Raw genomic sequence first — 19733 nt, 5'->3', positions numbered from 1 at the left:
AATTTTTTTTCTCTTTCCTTTTTTCAAACACAATATGAAGACAACATTTCTCAACCCAAGGTGGAAAAAGAAGGCTGATGCGTCAAGGTTGATTATAGCAGCAATCGGTTAAAGGCTAAGAATGTTGAGGAGGTTTGTGATTCCTGAGAATGCCATTGGGAAGTGGTTAATAGCACACAATCCATTCTTACACAATAGATCTGAACATCTCAAATCATATTCTTTCCTTTTTTTTAGTGAGAGGGATTAAATCATTGAGAATAAATTGTTTTTGTCTCACATTCCCTCCACAGAAAGTGTGTCAAATTGTCTTTGTAAAGTTTTAGTTCAAACAGTTTTCTCAAGGAATACCCTGAGTATTAAGGGGGAAAGTTAGGAACAAGAGTTTGTTTATAACCCCCATTCTCTATTATATATAGTAAGTCAGGGTGTTAGTTTCTGTTTTAAGCTTCCTGTTTGAGTCTGTTTTGGATCTCTTTCTCTATAGCTAGTTCCATCACATATACAAGGTTCCCCTTGTATCTTGTGTGTAATCAATGAATGAGGTTATTCAATTTCATATCATCTTTCTCATAAAGTCTTGAAATTCTTCCTTTCTGCACTCATTTTGTTCCACTTTCTGTATTCGACCCTAATTTTATAATCGGATGATAATTTAAAATAGAACTAATTTTTATGTAAAAAAAAACATATTAAATTATCAATTAATGATGTTCTCTTAGTTGCTAAAAATCTTTTGCATTTAATGAAAAGTCCTTGGTTCAACATCCACGGACCACGGTCACAAATAATTCTAAACAACCATAGCTGGAATTTCGTTATGATTCCTTTTACTAAAGTTTTATGGAGACGAGACAAGAGCTCTTTATAATCAATGTTTTATTATTATCTATCAAATTATTGTTTATTTGCAGGTGGTTTTATTTTATAATAAAAAAAATAAAAAGAAGTGTGAACGAAATCACCCCAGAATCTGTATTATCAATTTTCTATCTCTTAAGAGTAGACTATCCTTATTTAATAAAATATTTTTAGACATTTTATATTTTTAGTTTATTTTTTAATATGTAACAGAACTCCTGTAAAAATATTTTTTTCAAAAATTAAAGTACTTCTCCTAACTAACCGAAATAATTGCCACATAGCACAGTTTTAGTTTATTCTATAAGTCAATCATTAATATTATATCTATATTAAACTGTTCTAATATATTATATTATGATTATTTTTCATGACCAATAAAATGATAAACCTTTGAAATAAACAATTCCTTATAATTATTTCAAGATTGCCAATCTCAAAGTGAAACCTTATAAAATGAAACAGAAGTTAAAAAAGGAAAAAGGAATCACATATAATTTTTTATGAGGGGCTGAACTGTTGATTGTATTGCTTATTGCTGATGTTATAAAATATAGGAATCCTAAACTTTTCTTCTTTCTTTTCTTTGTTGTGATCTCATCAACTCCTGAACTTGAGTATCAATCATGGCTGCAAAACTTGGGGGTAGAGCTTATCTCTCTTCCTTTGTTGATGGTGTTTTGAACAAGCTGTCGTCCCTTGATGTCAACTCAACCCCAGAAGCAAAGAAGTTAGCTGACCAGAAGTTGTTTCGAAGACTGAAAGCGAGTCTCCGTGCCACTCGACCTGTGCTTGATGATGCTGAGCAGAAGCAGATCCGAGACCAAGAAGTCAACAAGTGGCTTGTTGATCTCCAAGATGCTCTCTATTTGGCTGATGATCTTCTGGATGAACTCTCCACGAAAGCTGCCACCGTCCCTCCCACTCCCACTCCCACTCAGAGGGATCCAGGTAACTCTTCTTCCTGGTCTCACTATGTTGATTCAATTTTGGAAGATAGTGCTGACGATGAGATGGGGGTAGTGACTAGCATGCAAGACATAGTTGACAAACTAGAGTCTATTGTTGAAGAGAAAGATGATCTTGATCTGAAACATGGGGTTGCGAAAGATCTGGAGGACATGTCATGGAGAATTCAATCATCTCTGCTTGAAAGTCCTGATATATATGGCAGGAACGATGACAAGGAGGCCATCATAAAATTGTTGTTAGATGAAACTTGTGATGATAAATTGTCTGTGATCTCTATAGAAGGTATAGGTGGAATTGGAAAGACTACTTTGGCTCAGTTAGTTTACAATGATGCCAGAGTGAAGGAGAAGTTTGCCATTAAAGCATGGGCGTGTGTTGCAACAAAATTTGATCCTGTTAATGTTACCAAGTCTATAATGGAAGACATAGGTTCTCCTTGTAATAGGGTTAACTTGAATCCAATTCAAACCGAATTGAAGGAAAAGTTAACAGAAAAGACATTCTTGGTAGTTTTAGATGATGTTTGGGATAATCAGCAAAATTTGTGGGATAATTTTCTAAAACCATTTTTGAGTGGAAATAAAGGAAGTAAAATTCTTTTAACTACTCGTAATAAAAATGTTGATTCTGTAGTGTCACCTACAAATCTACATTATAAATTAGATACATTGTCCGACAAAGATTGCTGGTCTTTGTTTTTGAAACATTCATCTATTTCTACTAGTTCTAGGCAATATGTAATCTTAGAACAAATTGGTAAAAAAATTGTTGAAAAATGTAAGGGGTTACCTTTGGCTGTGAAGACACTTGGGGGTTTATTGCATAGTAAGAATAAAGTAGAGGATTGGGAGAATATACTTAAAAGTGAAATTTGGGAGCTTCCGGAAGAGGAGAGTAAGATTGTTGCTGCATTAAGAGTTAGTTATCACTATCTTCCTTCAAATTTAAAGCGATGTTTTGTTTATTGCTCGCTATATCCCCAAGATTATCAATTTGACAAAGATGAATTAATCTTGCTGTGGATGGCTCAAGATTTTGTACAACCAATAGAAAACTACACATTAGAAAATATTGGTCGGGCATATTTTGATGAATTAGTTGCAAGGTCATTTTTTCAGCCTTCTAGTAAAAATGTTAGGTTCTTTGTAATGCATGATCTCGTGCATGATTTAGCAACATATTTTGCTGGAAAGTTCTATTTCAGACTCAGAGAATTTGGAGACCTAAATAAAATTTGCAGCAAAACTCGTCACTTATCATATATGGTAAATCATCGTGATTCAATCTTAAGTCTTGGAGAAGCCTATAAGGGAGCAATACACATGAGAACATTTCTAAATGTACATTTGCTTTATCCTCATAAATTAATTAATTTAGATGATTCTTGGCTTTTACAATGGAGGTGTTTAAGAGTTTTGTCATTTAAATGTTTTTCTATTGAGTCATTGCCGGATTCAATAGATAAACTGATCCATTTGCATTATTTGGATCTCTCTTACACATCTATTTTGACATTGCCTGAGTCATTGTGTAAATTATACAATCTCCAAACGTTGAAGTTGAGTAGTTGTAAGAAGCTGGAGATGCTTCCTAGCCGTATGCAAGATCTTGTGAACCTGCGCCATCTTGATATCAGAGGAGCTGATTCTTTAAAAGAGATGCCCAACGGAATGAGTAAGTTAAAGCATCTGAACTTCTTAAGTGGTTATATTGTGGGAAAGCATGAGGAGAACGGGACAAGAGAATTGGGAGCACTTGACAACCTTCATGGCTCACTTTGCATCTCCAAGTTAGAGAATGTGAACAACAGCAGTGAAGCTTTGGAGGCCAAAATGGGTAACAAGAAGCACATCAACATTTTAGACTTGAAATGGCGTAGAGAAGGTGATATTGTTGATGTTGAAAGTGCAAGAGATATACTTGAGGAGTTACAACCTCACCGAAACTTGAAAGAGTTATCAATTGATGGTTATAGGGGTGAAATATTCCCCCACTGGTTAGGCCTTTCTTGCTACCCCAATTTAACCGAATTGAATCTGTGGAGTTGTAAGAATTGCCGTCAGCTTCCTTCACTGGGACAGTTACCCTCTCTGCAGCATCTGGAGATATGGGCACTTGAAGGGTTGGAGAGAATTGGTGGTGAGTTTTACAACAACGCTGAATCATCTCATCAGGGCACACCCTTCAGATCTCTTCAAACTCTGGAATTTTGTGATATGCCTCGCTGGCGGGAGTGGCATATTCCTGATGGGTTTGATGGATTTCTTAAACTTAAAAGCCTTTTAATAGAAGACTGTCCGGTGTTAAGTGGAGATCTGCCAGCTCACCTTCCGGCTCTGGAGGAACTTACCATTGGTAGATGCGAAGAGCTAGCGTGTTCACTTCCGAGGGCTCCCAAGCTTCACCAATTAACTGTAAAGGATTCTGTGTTCTTCGGGAATGCGGCACCGCACAAGATATTAATTAAAAATACCCAGCTGGCGAAGTCCATATTGGAGTGCCTTCCCCACGTCCAATCGCCGTGTCTCCAACGTTTGGAAATCCAGCAGTGTAGGTCAGCCATATCAATTTCAGGAGACTGTTTGCCCGATTCATTACAATTTCTTAGAATATGGGATTGTTCAAAATTAACGTTCTCAGAGCAACTGCAACACAAGTCCCTAACAGAGGTAGTTGTGAGCAAGTGTGATTCACTGACGTTGTTTCCATTGGCAGCCCTTCCAAATCTCAAGACACTATATATCTCAGATTGCCCAGAAATGGATTGTTTTGGAGAGGAGGGCCTCCCGCCGAGCTTGACAACAATTGCGATCTCTAATTGCCAGAAAGTAGAGAGGTGGATAACATCAAAGGGTTTGCAGAGTGAAGGCCTTATCCATCTTAGCCTTCGACAATGGAATGAAGTTAAGTCGTTCCCGAGAGAGGGTTGCCTTCCTGCTTCCCTCAAGTATCTACATTTGTCATACTTTTCAAATCTGGAGACGCTAGACTGCAAGGGCCTTCACCAACTCACCTCCCTCCAAAAATTAACAATTGAAGAGTGTCCAAAGCTGGGGAATATCACACAACAAAACCTGCCTGCCTCCATATCAAAACTCCACGTCTGGGGACAATGTCCATTGAGGAGTAAGCTGGAAGAGATGAACGACCCACGGATTCAATTCGACACATGTAATTGTTTTTGGCTTTTTGCTCTCATCTTCCCTAAACTCACTGCATGCTCTCCAATTACAATGCTAATTGTTAGCACAAAAACATTCTCTTTACCTTGTTAATATGCCAAACCAATTTTTTCCCTTAATTTTTAATATATCTTTTCCCCTTGATTGCAGACTAGGAGGACTAGTTTCGTGATTTCTGCAACATGCAAGGATTCTGTCTATTAATATGTTAAGGAGGAGGTGCGTTCATACTTTATGAAATACATTATTCCGTTTGATTTGCAAAGTCATACCAATTCTCAAATGCAGAATTTAATGTTGCAAGAAGTTCATAGATATGATAATGCAAGCATTCTATTAAAACCAGTGCAAGGATTTTGTGGTTTCAAGCGTCTTGTGAGTGCTTGGCACAGCACACACTTCATCCTTTTTAGAAAATTTCTCATCTTTAATTTAGAAGTCATAACCTGCAGAACCTCAGTTCCCATGCCGTTGTTAAAAAATTAAATTGAATATAAAAGCAATTCTAGCTCTATTGGTTGGTTGATATTTTCATCTTTCATAAAACAAATGTTCTTCTACTTTCTAGCCAATCAGCATTGTGCGGTACTATCTCATTATGCTTATATAATAAAACTGGTCAATTTTTGTTCTACGCAGGTTTCTCATGATTCAGACCCTGAAATACAAAAGGGATTTCTTTGCTGGAATTGCTGAATCTATGACTGGGACTGCCATTCATTCAAGTTTCATGGTCAACCATCACTGGTTCATTAAGTCCAAACTCAGTTTTACCAAGGAACACCCTGAGTTTGAGTTGGGAACTTAGGAATAAGTGTTGGTTGTAACACCCATTCTGTATATTTTAGTAAGGGTGTTAATTTCTGCTTTGCTCTTTTCTGTTTGAGTCTGTTTTGAATCTCTTTCTCTATTGGCTAGTTTCGTCGCATATATAAGATTGCCTTTTGTATCTTATGTATAATCAATGAACGAGTTTATTCAGTTTCATATCATTTATCTCACAAAGTATAAAACCGTCGTAGCTATTTTATTTTTCCATTGTTTTATTATATTAAGTCAAAGTTAAGCACTGTTCTTAACTCAAAAATAAAAAATAAAAAGTTATGTATTATTATAAGTAATATATTTAAGTCATACAAGATGTGAGATGTCGAAAGCATAATTAGGTATTGTTATTATATGCTATATTGAGTTATTTCTTTTTCATATTAATTGTTATGAAAATTATATATATAAAATATAATATTAACCAAAATATAACTAATATTGATAAAAAAAAATATCGATCTTTAATATTTCTGTATTACTAATATGAACTGAAAATTATAGTATGCATCGTTGCTTGCATGTATGTAGTATATGTAGATAGGACAAATTAAATAAACGGAAGATGTTCATGTATGTCATTGTACTTGTTTGAAATATGATATTTTAACTTTTACAAAACGTTTCAACTGCTCCAGGTATTTTTCTAAAGTTCAGTATGTCATGTACTATTATTTTCCAAGTTTTCGTTTTGTCTTGGAGTGGCGCATGAAATGACCCAAGTGGCCCTGAAATGTAAACGTAAATGAAGTAAAGAATAGTTTAAAAATTATTGACTAGTAAAAAGAAACTTTAATAATTTTAGATGTGTTATAATTAAAAAAAAATTATGAATATACATTTTAATAATTTTAAAAATATTAATGTTTAAATGAGTAATGTAAAAATTCAACAAATAATTAAAAAATAAAAAATATTAGATGCGTTTTTATCGAATAAGATATAAAAAAATTAACTTTGTTTTCAATGTTTAACTTTAAATTTTAAATTTATGATTTTGGATGTATTTCAAAAATATTTTGTATATAACTTAATAATTTTAGATGTATTATAATTGAAAAAAATTATGAACATACATTTTAAATAATAAGTAAAGTATTATTTTTGTCCCCAACGATTTGAGGTAAGTCCCAAAGTTATTCTTAACATTTCAATCGTCCTATTTAAGTCCTTATCATTTGAAAAATGACTAAATGTTGTACTGCCGTTAAGGATCTGTTAACAGAATTGACAGCGGGATAAAATTGAGACGATTTTGAAACAGTAGAGACTTAAATACGACGAAAATGTTGAGGACAAAAACGATACATAGAAATAAATTTTAATTTTATCTTTCAATAATATCAATTTTGACTGTAGATAGTATTCAATTATTTTTCATTCACATCTAAGTAAATTACACTTAATCACATTATTTTTATTCTAAATAAATTTATTTTTTTATAATTTTACATTTTTATTCTAAATAAATAATGTAATGTGATTAGAATGAAAGTGTAAAATTATAAAAAAAATTATAAGTAATGTGATTAAGTAATGAAAGTAAAATTACATTATTTATAATGAAAGTGTAAAAGTTATTTATTTATAAAAAATTACATTACTTTAAGCGTAAAATTATAACAAAATTAATTTATTTAGAATGAAAGTATAAAATTATAAACAAAATTATAAGTAAAATTAGTTTTTTTATTATTTTTTTATAGTAATAAAATTTGCTGATATAATATATTAAGTAATACTACAGTTCACATTTAAAAATTTTAATTGATTATTAACATAATAAATTTATTAAATTAAATTAAACTAAAATTTAATTAAAAGAGAATTTTAAAACATTAAAACTTTCAATTTAAAATTAATTTTATCAAAATTCATAAACTAAGATAGTTGATTGTTGGTTGTCTGCTAATTATCAATTTAGTATTATATTTAGGAAATTTCGTTTGAACGGTGTTTCATGATAATTAAAACCATTTGAAGATAAAATAATAATTTAATAAATAATTAAACATATAGTTTTCGTTGATTTCAATGATTTGTGAGACCTTGTCTCCACATACAAAAATTTAAAATCCTTCCAAAACAAAGCAACTACTAATAACTTTGCTTTTGCTTTTGTCCCTTGTGATAATGATAATACCCATAGTGATAATCTAGTAGAACGCTTTTGACTTTTTCTTCCACATGATGCCACTTTCACACCTACCATTATTACGTTGCTGCCTCTTTCAATTTAAATAAGAAATGCACTCAAAGGAGATTAGGTAATAAACGGCTCGAACTGCTTACATAATACATAATTGAATATATTATATGAATGACTAATATGTCAGTAATATCTTTCTAAATGTATATTCAGACTCTGAGTATTAATCTGAACTTTTACTATGATTATGTTCAGCAATGTTGAATGGTTCAACGTTTATCTTCTTATGGCAAATTGGTAATTCATGAAACAGAAAAGAAAAATAATGTAAATTACATCTCTGATCACCTTATTCATGTCTCAAGAACTACAAGTTATTGCTACTAATACAATCTTCTTAACATTAAGAACATCAAATTTTTTTGGCAACACAAATTCATGCTTTATTGTCAAATTTCCCTTCATGAACTTGCTGATATAATGAGATGGGAACCTACCTTGATCCTTCTGAGTGGATGCTTTAGGATATTAGATTATTGTTTTTACAAGGACCAAGTTAATGAGAAATGGTAGAAGTTTGTGACAAACTAGAAGATATTGACTTAGTCTTCCTCACAATTAATTTGATTAGTGTGTGTTGAAGGTGTTTTGATTGATCTTATAATAAACGAATAATACTAGTATACTTTATTGGTGGTTGTGCAAATTCGGATAAAATAATGGAGGAAATTATAGGGAGAAAAAGACAAAAAAGGGTAGAAACGTAGGTGGTTTTCTTGATTGGTTTTTGTGCTACATAAAGAATAATACTTTATATATGATAGGGTAAAATGTCTGAGATTGTTTTGATTAATTCACCTACGCTTCTATTTCAATTGGTCTCTTTTCACTATGAAGTATAACTGTATAATAGCTAGTACATGGATTACACATCATACAAGGCTAAGAAGTAATATATGCCTAGAGGGTACAATTCTTAACTTACAAAACAAATTTTGCATTTGTAGTTAGTTTAAAAAGGTTGCCTGAAAAAGTTCTCGGTGCCCTCAAACTATTGTGCAGAGAGGAAACTAACTTCTGCAGTAAAGTAAAATGTAACTATTGTAAATATGAAACTTCATTTTCCACATATGATAGAAATAGAGTAAATTACCAATTAAGCCCCCGAAATTGTAAATCGCTGACAATAATAACCCTAATATTTGTTAACGACAATTATACCCCTGAAAAGTCTAAAAACGCTACAAATATGCCCAACGTGAAGTGAGGCCTTCTCCGTTAAACGGAAGATGGTGATGTGGCAAACGGGAATCAATCGTGGCATGCTGATTAGGCCTTCCGTCCCGTTTCAGGTTTCCCCCTAATTGGTGAAACCCTAATTGTGCAATTCCTAGTAAATGACCAGGCTAACCTTGAGTGAAACAATCCATTTAACTATGATCATTTTGGACGCGGGAAAGTGAAGAGTTTCTTAGTGTTGGTCTATGTATGTCTTCGTCTCGTGTGTCTCTGCAATCGCGTCTCGAAGTTGTTAACATCACTTGCAATCTGACGTTTGGCGTTGATACTAGGTGAAGAAATCTCCATTGAACAACGAAGGTTTCGGTAAGCATTCATTGTTTTCGTTCTTCTTGTTATCAGTTCGTTGGGGTTTGCATGTTGTTGGTGATGAAGTGAAACTTTTTTCTGATAGTTGTCTTCATGTGTTGATTTATCTGATTGTTACTTTGTTGATGTTTTTTGTTAGATGGCAAGTCATATCACGTTTGTATATCACCATCGGGGATGGTTAGAGAAGGATGCTGATGGTGTGGTGAGGTATAACGAAGGTTTAGTGAGTGTCATCGACAGGGTGCATGTTGATACATGCAATCTGTTCCTTATTGAGGGTTTGTTTCTGGATTTAGGGTATACTAGGTACAATGAAGTGTATTGGTTGGAGCCGGGGATGGATTTAGCTAATGGGCTACGAGTTCTAAGAAGGGATGACGATGTGGTTAAGCTGTGTGATGCTGCACTGAAGAATAAAAACAGGGTCCACTTATATTTTGAGCATCCTGTTGACGCCGATCCAGAGTTAGTTGATGTAGTTGAGGGACCTCCTTCAGAAGACCATCAAAATCATGACCAGGATCTCCCACAGAATGATGAACATGGAGGACCAGATGATATCGTAGTTGATGGAGCTATCTCAGAAATTCAGGCCACTCAGCAAGATGATCCCACACAGTACGAGGAGCAACAGCAACAGGAGGGTGAATCAGTGTTGAGTAATGGGGGGAATGATCAATCGGAGAAAGATGACGTAGGTACTGATAACGTACCCATTGAAACTGAGGCTGCAACTGTTGAAAACGAGGCACCCAATTTAGGAAGTAACCATGAGACACAAGCTGAACCAGAAGAGGGCCAATGTCAGCCTCAGGAAGCTGAAGGCCGGGGAAGAAAGCGTAGGAAGAAACATGGAAGGCCCCAACCGTCTGGTAGATCGCAACCTGATGCACAGGACAATGGTGAGGAACTGCCAGGTTAGAAAATGTGTTGTATATGTTTGTAGCTTAAAACATGCCAATATTCATAATTGTATTGATAATTAATTGTTGAGCATAGGGTGAAAATTGGTTACTGCTGAAATTCCAATAGTGTTGCCAAAAGTTGTTTGTTATATACTTACCTAATCATATGAATGCATAACAAGGTCGTAGGCATCATCCAAGACCTCCTCCATCAGGTCAGAAGATCCTACCACCCAGGGAGGAGAATCAGGCTCCAAGGGTGGTTGTTCCTAACCAAAATGACCCTGATGGTGGGCCAACTGAATATCAGTACCAGTCTGAGGAGTTGCAGACCCCGCCTGGTTCTGATTCTGAGGATGAAAATCCAGTATTCCCGCAGTACAATCCTGATACAAAGTTTGGTAAAATTAGACTGGAGTTAGGTATGGAATTTGGGACGATGCAGCAGTTTAAGGATGCAGTCCGGAAGTATAGTATTCAAATGGGAAGAGAGGCATTTTTTCTGAAGGTTGAACCACATAGGTGCAGGGTCATCTGTTACAATGAAACGTGTCCATGGGAGGTTTACTGTGCAAGGAGAAACCAACCACTTAGTTACCAAATAAAAACACTTGTTGATGAGCATACATGCCCTAGGAGTAATAGAAGTAGGTCAGTCACTTGTAAATGGGTTTCGGAAGAGTTGATAGGTAAGATTAGGATCTGTCCCAATTTGTCCCAGAAAGAGGCTAGAGATATGTTCAAGGTGGAGTTCGATATTTGTGTTGGAGAGAGGATGATGTTTAGGGCAATGGAAAAGGCTAAGGATGTCATTGAGGGCACAGAGAGGGAACAGTATTTAAAGTTGAGGACTTATTTGAATGAGCTCCGTAAGGCCAACCCAGGATCCAGTTGCCATATGGGTACAACTCCACAACCGGAAGGTTTGCCTAAGTTTAGAAGTCTTTACATCTGTCTCGATGCCTGCAAAAGGGGATTCAAGCAAGGTTGTAGGCCTTTCATATGCCTTGATGGAGCCTTTTTGAAGGGTTACTTTGGAGGACAGCTGCTGACTGCCGTTGCTCAAGATGCCAACAATCATCTATTCCCAGTTGCATATGGAGTAGTTGATGCAGAGACAAAAAAAATTGGAAAGAATTCCTTGAATATTTGTTGGCAGATATAGGGGACCATCAGCAATTTGATTGGCACTTCATGTCAGATAAGCAGAAGGTTAGTTTTCAATCTGTGTATTCAATCTGTGTATTCAATCTGTGTATTCAATCTGTGTATTCAATCTGTGTATTCAACTGATTACTCAAGCTATTGTATATAGTGTCTAACTTACTTATTGACAGGGCCTAATTCCTGCTCTGCAAGAAGTTATGCCAGGGGTTAATCACAGGTTTTGTACTATGCATATGTGGAGGAATTTCCAGAAGCGTTGGAAAGATCTGGAACTTAAACAATTGTTGTTTCAATGTGCAAGGGCGTTGACTGATCAGGAATTTGCTGAAGGTATGGCTGCAATCAAAAGGATTAATACAGCAGCCTGGGAATACTTGTCTGCATATGAGCAAGGAACATGGTCCAGGTCAAGATTCTCTACCTGGCCAAAGGTAGATAACATAACAAATAATAATGCAGAATCACTTAATGCAACAATGGTGGGTTTAAGAGGCAAGAGTATAATTACCATGCTGGAGGATATCAGATATTACCTGATGAAAACTATGGCATTCCACAAAGATGCATTAATGGCCTACACGGGCAAGCTGGCTCCTATCCAGACGAGCAGGTTGGAGAAAGAAAAGAAGGAAGGAAATTACTGGGAAGCTCAGTGGGTGGGAGATGATGATCACAATGTGTTTGAGGTAAGAAGGCATGGTCGCACACTTCGGGTCAACACTGAAGAGAGGACTTGCACCTGTAGAAAGTGGCAATTGACAGGCCTGCCGTGCTGTCATGGAGTTGCTGCAATTCAAAGAAAAAATCAAAGGCCAGAAGATTATGCCCACCATTGGCTGACTATGGAGGCATATAACAGAACTTACCAATTTCATATCAACACAGTCCCTAGTCAGGAGTATTGGACTGATACAGAGGGACTGCCATGTCTCCCTCCACCTTATAAGAGGCCAATAGGAAGACCTACAAAAAAAAGAGCTCGCCATGAATCAGAGAGGCAGAGTGGTAGCCAGTACAAACTTAAGAGGAGTTATGGCAAAACAAGTTGTAAACTTTGCAAAAAGGTAAAAAGTAATCTAACTTGCTGTTGAGTATTGTCATGTTCTGATGGTTGTAATGATGTTGTGTTTGTAGGTTGGGCACAACTCAAGAACCTGTCCTAATAAGAAGTCGCATGTGGCATCTGAGGGAGATGCAAACGAACAGCAAGCACCTCAAGATGGTCAGGCAGATGGAGGACATGTTCAGCCACCAACTCAACAAAATTTGCCACATATGGATCTAGATGACATGTCTGACTCCGAGCAAGAGAGGTTTTGGGAAGAGACCATGGATGCAGTTGAACAAGAGCTCACACAAGGCCATCCACCTTCTGAAGCTGATGAAGAGGTATTACATGTTTGAATCAATATTGAGGCAGTAACTTGTGAAGCTATACTAAGAGTTATTTTTTTTTAGGCCAATATCAACTTATCTGGTTCCACAAGTCAGTCTGCTGGTAGGAGAGCTCCTAGGACCAACCCTGGGAGGAGAGGAACCAGATCTAGCAATGGTCCTGCATCAATGCCTAAAACTCCCTCCAATACTGCTGCTGCCGCTGCTGCTTCTTCTAGCAGGGAAGGAATCAGGGTAAAGATGCCTATTATGAGGCCCCCATCAGCTCCATGCCCAGCAGCCACTCCAAGGCCCACAACTCCAAGTCCAGCATCCACAACAAGGCCCACAGCTCCAAGTCCAACAGCCACTCCAAGGCCCAACCCACCAAGGCCCAACCCACCATTTAGTTGAAAGGGACTTGGATCTGTGACTGGTTCTTCTTTTGAGTTATAAGTTAAAGATTAGTTGTTACACTGTTTCTACTTTTTGAGTTATATGTTGATCTTAGCATTCATGGCAATTGGCCTTTGCTGCACAATTTAAGTCTTTTGGTGGCTGAAATTAAGACTAGTTAGCTAGTGTTCAGTATTTTGGTTGGTACAATATGTTTCAAGGCTGAATGTTATCTAGATCAAACTTTTTGGTTGGAACAATATGTGTTAATGCTAAATGTTATGCAGATGAAATATTTTGGTACAACTCGTGTTCCTTTTGGCAGTGTTTCATTTCTTAAACCCATATCAAATTAGTTAGGGTATCTGAGTTGCCCTTTTTTACTTATTTGTATTCACTCTATTCATGTTATTGTCCGTATTCAACTGAGTATAACACACGGCTCTAATTCATTAACAAGCAACAACAATAGCTACAACAATGTCAACATAATTTCCACAAAATAGTAACACATAACATCCTTTGTTTCTCCTGCATGCATCCCTTCTCCTACCTAACCAAACAAATCACACTCAAAATCAAACTCAGAACAACTCCACACAGAATGATCCATAAAAAAAATTCAACTCTCTTCATGTGCGCCCTCATCATCTTCCCATCTCTGTGTATGCTCTCTGTCTCAAGACTGATAAATCTCCCTTTCAACACTCCACATTCATTGCATACTTGTGTTCCATTCCTCGAGATTTCCTCCAGCCCCACTGATTCCTCGTTAGTTTCGTCCATCCACTGAAAATAACGACACCCACTGTTCTTCGTCTGCCCAGCACATAAGCCATTCATCAAACTCAACTCTCAATAGGGAATGGAGACAGATTCAGCCGAAAAATCATACATACCTTCCATAGAGGACATCTGAAGAACCATCTCCCTGGATTTCTCCTCGTCTTCGACTTCAACGCCACCACTTGGAGACGGCAGAAGCATGTCCCGTCATATGGCTTCCTCCCCTGTTCGTCGACCCCTTCACAGATACTATTCTCCACTGACTGTGTCCTTCGATTGTTGTGGGACATGCCTCTGCTTCCACCATGCATCATAGTAATTAGGGTTTATGTTTGCAATGAATTGGGGAAAACATTCTCTCACATTCCGTATAAAGGAGGAACGACACACAACGCCATATGAGGATGCCACGTTGGATTCCCGTTTGCCACATCACCATCTTCCGTTTAACGGAGAAGGCCTCACTTCACGGTTGGGCATATTCGTAGCGTTTTTAGGTTTTTCAAGGGTATAATTGTCGTTAACAAATATTAGGGTTATTATTGTCAGCGATTTACAATTTCGGGGGCATAATTGGTAATTTACTCGATAGAAATATATAATAATGTTTGTTCATATAGGCTCACCTTAAGATTTAAAGTATCTTATTTGAATTTAAAAAAGTTCTATTTAGTATTAATTTAGTCCCACGGTGAAGTCATAGTTAAATAATTAATGGAATATCCTATATAACAACCATACAAGAATAAAATCGATAATTTGAAGAACAAATACAAGTTCCAGAAATACAAAATTAACCGTGGATGTATCAATATATTTATTTATTATTTTTCTTATAATATAAATAAAATATTTTCTATAGAACTAAAAAGAACGATAAATAAATGTATTGATGCATCAACCATTAATTTTGTACCTTTGAAACTTGTACTTGTTCTCCAGATTATCAATTTTGTTCTTGTTATGTAACACGTTCCATTTATTTAACTTTGACCTCATAGTGGGACTAAATTAATGCTCAACAAAATTTTTTTTGGATTTAAATAGAACACTTTAAACCTTAGAGCATCTCGAACGCATCAATTTTTCAAAGTTTCATTTCCTCTTTTTCTGACACAATAGAGTCCCAACCTTTTGGAGAGAAAGAAAACAGCGTCCCTGCTCATGGATCGAGGAAAAAGAGTTCCTCCTCATAGGGACTTGTGTTTGCAAATGATAACTTGCCATTATCTTTAAAATAAATAATTATATTAAATTATATTTAATTAAATAATTATAATATTTTTTAATTGGGTTATTTATTTTTATTTATAAAATTTAAAAATGTTAATCGCATTATAAAATTAGCCGTTGCAAAATTAATCGTTAAAAACTAGTCGTTATTATGTTATTGTTATTATTAATAAATTAATATTAATATTTTTTAATAGTAAATTATTTTTGAATTTATAAATTTAAATAATATTATTGTAAAAAATAGTAATTATATTAATTTTAATTATTTTAATTTATTAATTAAGTGAGATCATATCAGGGATTAAAGTTAGTTCCTTCTAATGGAGAAGAGACAAATGTTTTGAGTTCTAATTTACTATTTATGACGCAAAAACTGATGTAGAATTACTTTTTATGACAGGTGGACCATAAATAAGAACTGAAACTGGAATCAAACCAAATTATGTCTATAGTATTTTACCCAAAAAAAAAAAATCCAAAGCTTGGTGGGAACTCCACTACTTTGAAATTTTAATTATTTTAAGTTACCTGAGAGACTTGCCTGGTTATACACGATTTAGAAAACCATTCTATCAAGTTCACTATACCCGGCAACCATTGTTCTCTTACCTTTCTTTCTTTCTTTCTTCTCTTTGTTGTGATCTCATCATCCCCTGAACTTAAGCCTCAATCATGGCTGCAAAACTTCAGGGTAGAGCTTATCTCTCTTCCTTTGTTGATGCTGTTTTGAACAAGCTGTCTTCACTCGATGTCAACTCAACCCCCGAAGCAAAGAAGTTAGATGACCAGAAGTTGCTTCAAAAGCTGAGGAAGAGTCTCCGTGCCACTCGACCTGTGCTTGATGATGCTGAGCAGAGGCAGATCCGAGACCAAGAAGTCAACAAGTGGCTTGTTGATCTCCAAGATGCTCTTTATATGGCTGATGACTTGCTCGATGAACTCTCCACTAAAGCTGCCACTGCCACTCCCACTCCCACTCAGAGAGATCCAGGTAACTCTTCTTCCTGGTCTCACTATGTTGATTCAATTTTGGAAGATAGTGATGACGATGAGATGGGGGTAGTGACTAGCATGCAAGACATAGTTGACAAACTAGAGTCTATTGTTGAAGAGAAAGATGATCTTGATCTGAAACAAGGGGTTGCCAAAGATCTGGAGGACATGTCATGGAGAATTCAATCATCTCTGCTTGAAAGTTCTGATATATATGGCAGGAACAATGACAAGGAGGCCATCATAAAATTGTTACTCGATGAAACTTGTGATGATATATTGTCTGTGATCTCTATAGAAGGTATTGGTGGAATTGGAAAGACTACCTTGGCTCAGTTAGTTTACAATGATGCCAGAGTGAAGGAGAAGTTTGCCATTAAAGCATGGGCGTGTGTTGCAACAAAATTTGATCCTGTTATTGTTACCAAGTCTATAATGGAAGACATAGCTTCTCCTTGTAATAAGGTTAACTTGAATTCGATTCAAACCGAATTGAAGGAAAAGTTAACAGAAAAGACATTCTTGGTAGTTTTAGATGATGTTTGGGATAATCAGCAAAATTTGTGGGACAATTTTCTAAAACCTTTTTTGAGTGGAAATAAAGGAAGTAAAATTCTTTTAACTACTCGTATTAAAAATGTTGATTCTGTAGTGTCAACTACAAATCTACATTATAAACTAGATACATTGTCCAACGAAGATTGCTGGTCTTTGTTTTTGAAACATTCATCTATTTCTACTAGTTCTAGACAATATGAAATCTTAGAACAAATTGGTAAAAAAATTGTTGAAAAATGCAAGGGATTACCTTTGGCTGTGAAGACACTTGGGGGTTTATTGCGGAGTAAGGATAAAGTAGAGGATTGGGAGAATTTACTGAGAAGTGAAATTTGGGAGCTAAATGAAGATGAGAGTAAGATTGTTGCTGCATTAAGAGTTAGTTATCACTATCTTCCTTCAAATTTAAAGCGGTGTTTTGTTTATTGCTCGTTATATCCCCAAGATTATCAATTTGACAAAGATGAATTAATCTTGCTGTGGATGGCTGAAGATCTCTTACAACCAATGGAAAAAAACACATTAGAAAATATTGGTTGTGCTTATTTTGAGGAATTAGTTGCAAGATCATTTTTTCAACTTTCTAGTAAAGGTGCTGGCTTATTTGTAATGCATGATCTCATGCATGATTTAGCATCATTTTTTGCTGAAAAATTCTATTTCAGAGTCAGAGAATTAGGAGATCCACAAAAGATTTGCAGCAAAACTCGTCATTTGTCATACATGGTAAATCCCGATGATTCAAGATTTGGAGAGGCCTACAAGGGAGCAATACATATGAGAACGTTTCTAAATGTATGTCGTGGTCCTCTATCAATTACGTTAGAAAGTGATTCTTTGCTCTTACAATTACAAATGAGGTATCTAAGAGTTTTGTCATTTAAACGTTTTTCTATTGAATCATTGCCTGATTCAATAGATAAACTGATCCATTTGCATTATTTGGATCTCTCTTATACATCTATTTTGACATTGTCCGAGTCATTGTGTAAATTATACAATCTCCAAACATTGAAGTTGAGTTATTGTAAGAAGCTGGAGATGCTTCCTAGCCGTATGCAAGATCTTGTGAACCTGCGCCATCTTGATACCAGAGGATCTAATTCTTTGAAAGAGATGCCGAAGGGAATGAGCAAGTTAAAGCACCTGAACTTCTTAAGTGGTTATATTGTCGGGGAGCAAGTGGAGAATGGGATAAGAGAATTGGGAGCACTTGACAATCTTCATGGCAAACTTTGTATTTCCAAATTACAGAATGTGAAAGACAGCGATGAAGCTTTGGAGGCAAAGATGGATAGCAAGGAGCACATCAGCATTTTAGAATTGAAGTGGCGTAGAGAAGGTGATACTGTTGATGTTGAAACTGCAAGAGATATACTTGAGGAGTTGCAACCTCACAGAAACTTGAAAGAGTTATCAATTGATGGTTATAGGGGTGAAATATTCCCTGATTGGTTAGGCCTTTCTTGCTACTCCAATTTAACCGACTTGAGTATGTATCGTTGTAAGAATTGCCGTCAGCTTCCTTCACTGGGACAGTTACCCTCTCTAAAGGATCTCAGGATTTTTGAATTCGATGGGTTGGAGAGAATTGGTGGTGAGTTTTACAACAACGCTGAATCATCTCATCAGGGCACACCCTTCAGATCTCTTCAAACTCTGGAATTTGCTCATATGCCTCGCTGGCGAGAGTGGCATATTCCTGATGACTTTGATGGATTTCCCAAACTTAAAAGCCTTTCCATAGTCAACTGTCCGGTGTTAAGTGGAGATCTGCCTGCTCACCTTCCAGCTCTGGAGAAACTTAACATTGTTGACAGCGACGAGCTTGCATGTTCACTGCCGAGAGCTCCCAAGCTTCACCAATTACTTGTAATGGGTCCTTTGTATGAGTCTGAGGGGTATAAGCATTTATCGAAACCGCATGAGGTAGTAATTTTAGAAACTTTGCTTACCAAGTCCGTATTGGAGTGCCTGCCCCACATCCAATGTTCGTGTGTCCAACGTTTGACAATCGAGAATCTTTGGCCAGCAATATCAGTTTCAGGAGATAATTTGCCCGATTCATTACAATATCTGCAAATCACTGGGTGTTCAGACTTATTCTCAGGGCCACTGCATTCCAAGTCCCTAACTGAGATACTTGTCCAAGAATGTGATTCACTGACGTTGTTGCCATTGGGGGCCCTTCCAAATCTGAAGACACTCTCTATCATAGATTGCCCAGAAATGGATTGTTTTGGAGAGGAGTGCCTCCCGCCGAGCTTGACAACCCTTCGGATCAGAAGATGCCAAAAACTAGAGAGGTGGATAACTTGGAGGGGTTTGCAGAGTGAAGGCCTTACCCGTCTTTTCCTTGAAGACTGGGATGAAGTTAAGTCGTTCCCGAGAGAGGGTTGCCTTCCTGCTTCCCTCCAGTATCTATCTTTGTCGTACTTTTCAAATCTGGAGACGCTAGACTGCAAGGGCCTTCACCAACTCACCGCCCTCCAAAAATTAAAAATTAAATACTGTAGCAAGCTGGAGAATATCACACAAGAAAACCTGCCTGCCTCCTTATCAAAATTCATCATCAACAGTGAATGTCCATTGAGGAGTAAGCTGGAAGAGATGAACGACCCACGAATTCAATTCGACACAGGTAATTGTTTTTGCTCTCATCTTCCCTAAACTCACTGCACGCTCTCCAATTATAATGCTAAATTGTTGCCACCAAAC

The 19733-nt window shown here is 36.3% G+C and overlaps 2 protein-coding genes across 10 annotated transcripts in view; both read left to right on the top strand.

Moving 5' to 3' along the window:
• The window catches only part of LOC107476024 (putative disease resistance RPP13-like protein 1), a 47296-nt gene extending 46732 nt beyond the window's left edge, over positions 1-564 (top strand). The window contains exon 8 of the mRNA XM_052256866.1: positions 41-564. The gene's annotated coding sequence lies outside the window, so the exon portion shown is untranslated. The remainder of the gene's footprint in view (positions 1-40) is intronic.
• Positions 565-1368: 804 nt separating this feature from the next.
• The window catches only part of LOC107476022 (putative disease resistance protein At3g14460), a 19923-nt gene continuing 1558 nt past the window's right edge, over positions 1369-19733 (top strand). For 3 of the 9 annotated variants that reach the window (XM_052256864.1, XM_052256863.1, XM_052256859.1), the window contains exons 1-2: positions 1374-1812; positions 16456-19656. In XM_052256864.1, the coding sequence (XP_052112824.1) occupies positions 1488-1812; positions 16456-19656 (3526 nt within the window). In that variant the 5' untranslated portion in view covers positions 1374-1487. Of the gene's footprint in view, positions 5005-5165; positions 5235-5654; positions 6003-16296; positions 19657-19733 lie in introns of those variants that run through there. The other 6 variants (XM_016095756.3, XM_052256865.1, XM_052256862.1 and 3 more) reach the window with 6 other exon arrangements.

This window comes from Arachis duranensis, chromosome 2 (genome assembly GCF_000817695.3).
Source record: "Arachis duranensis cultivar V14167 chromosome 2, aradu.V14167.gnm2.J7QH, whole genome shotgun sequence".
NCBI lineage: Eukaryota > Viridiplantae > Streptophyta > Magnoliopsida > Fabales > Fabaceae > Arachis > Arachis duranensis.
This window is presented reverse-complemented; position numbering and strand designations above follow the sequence as displayed.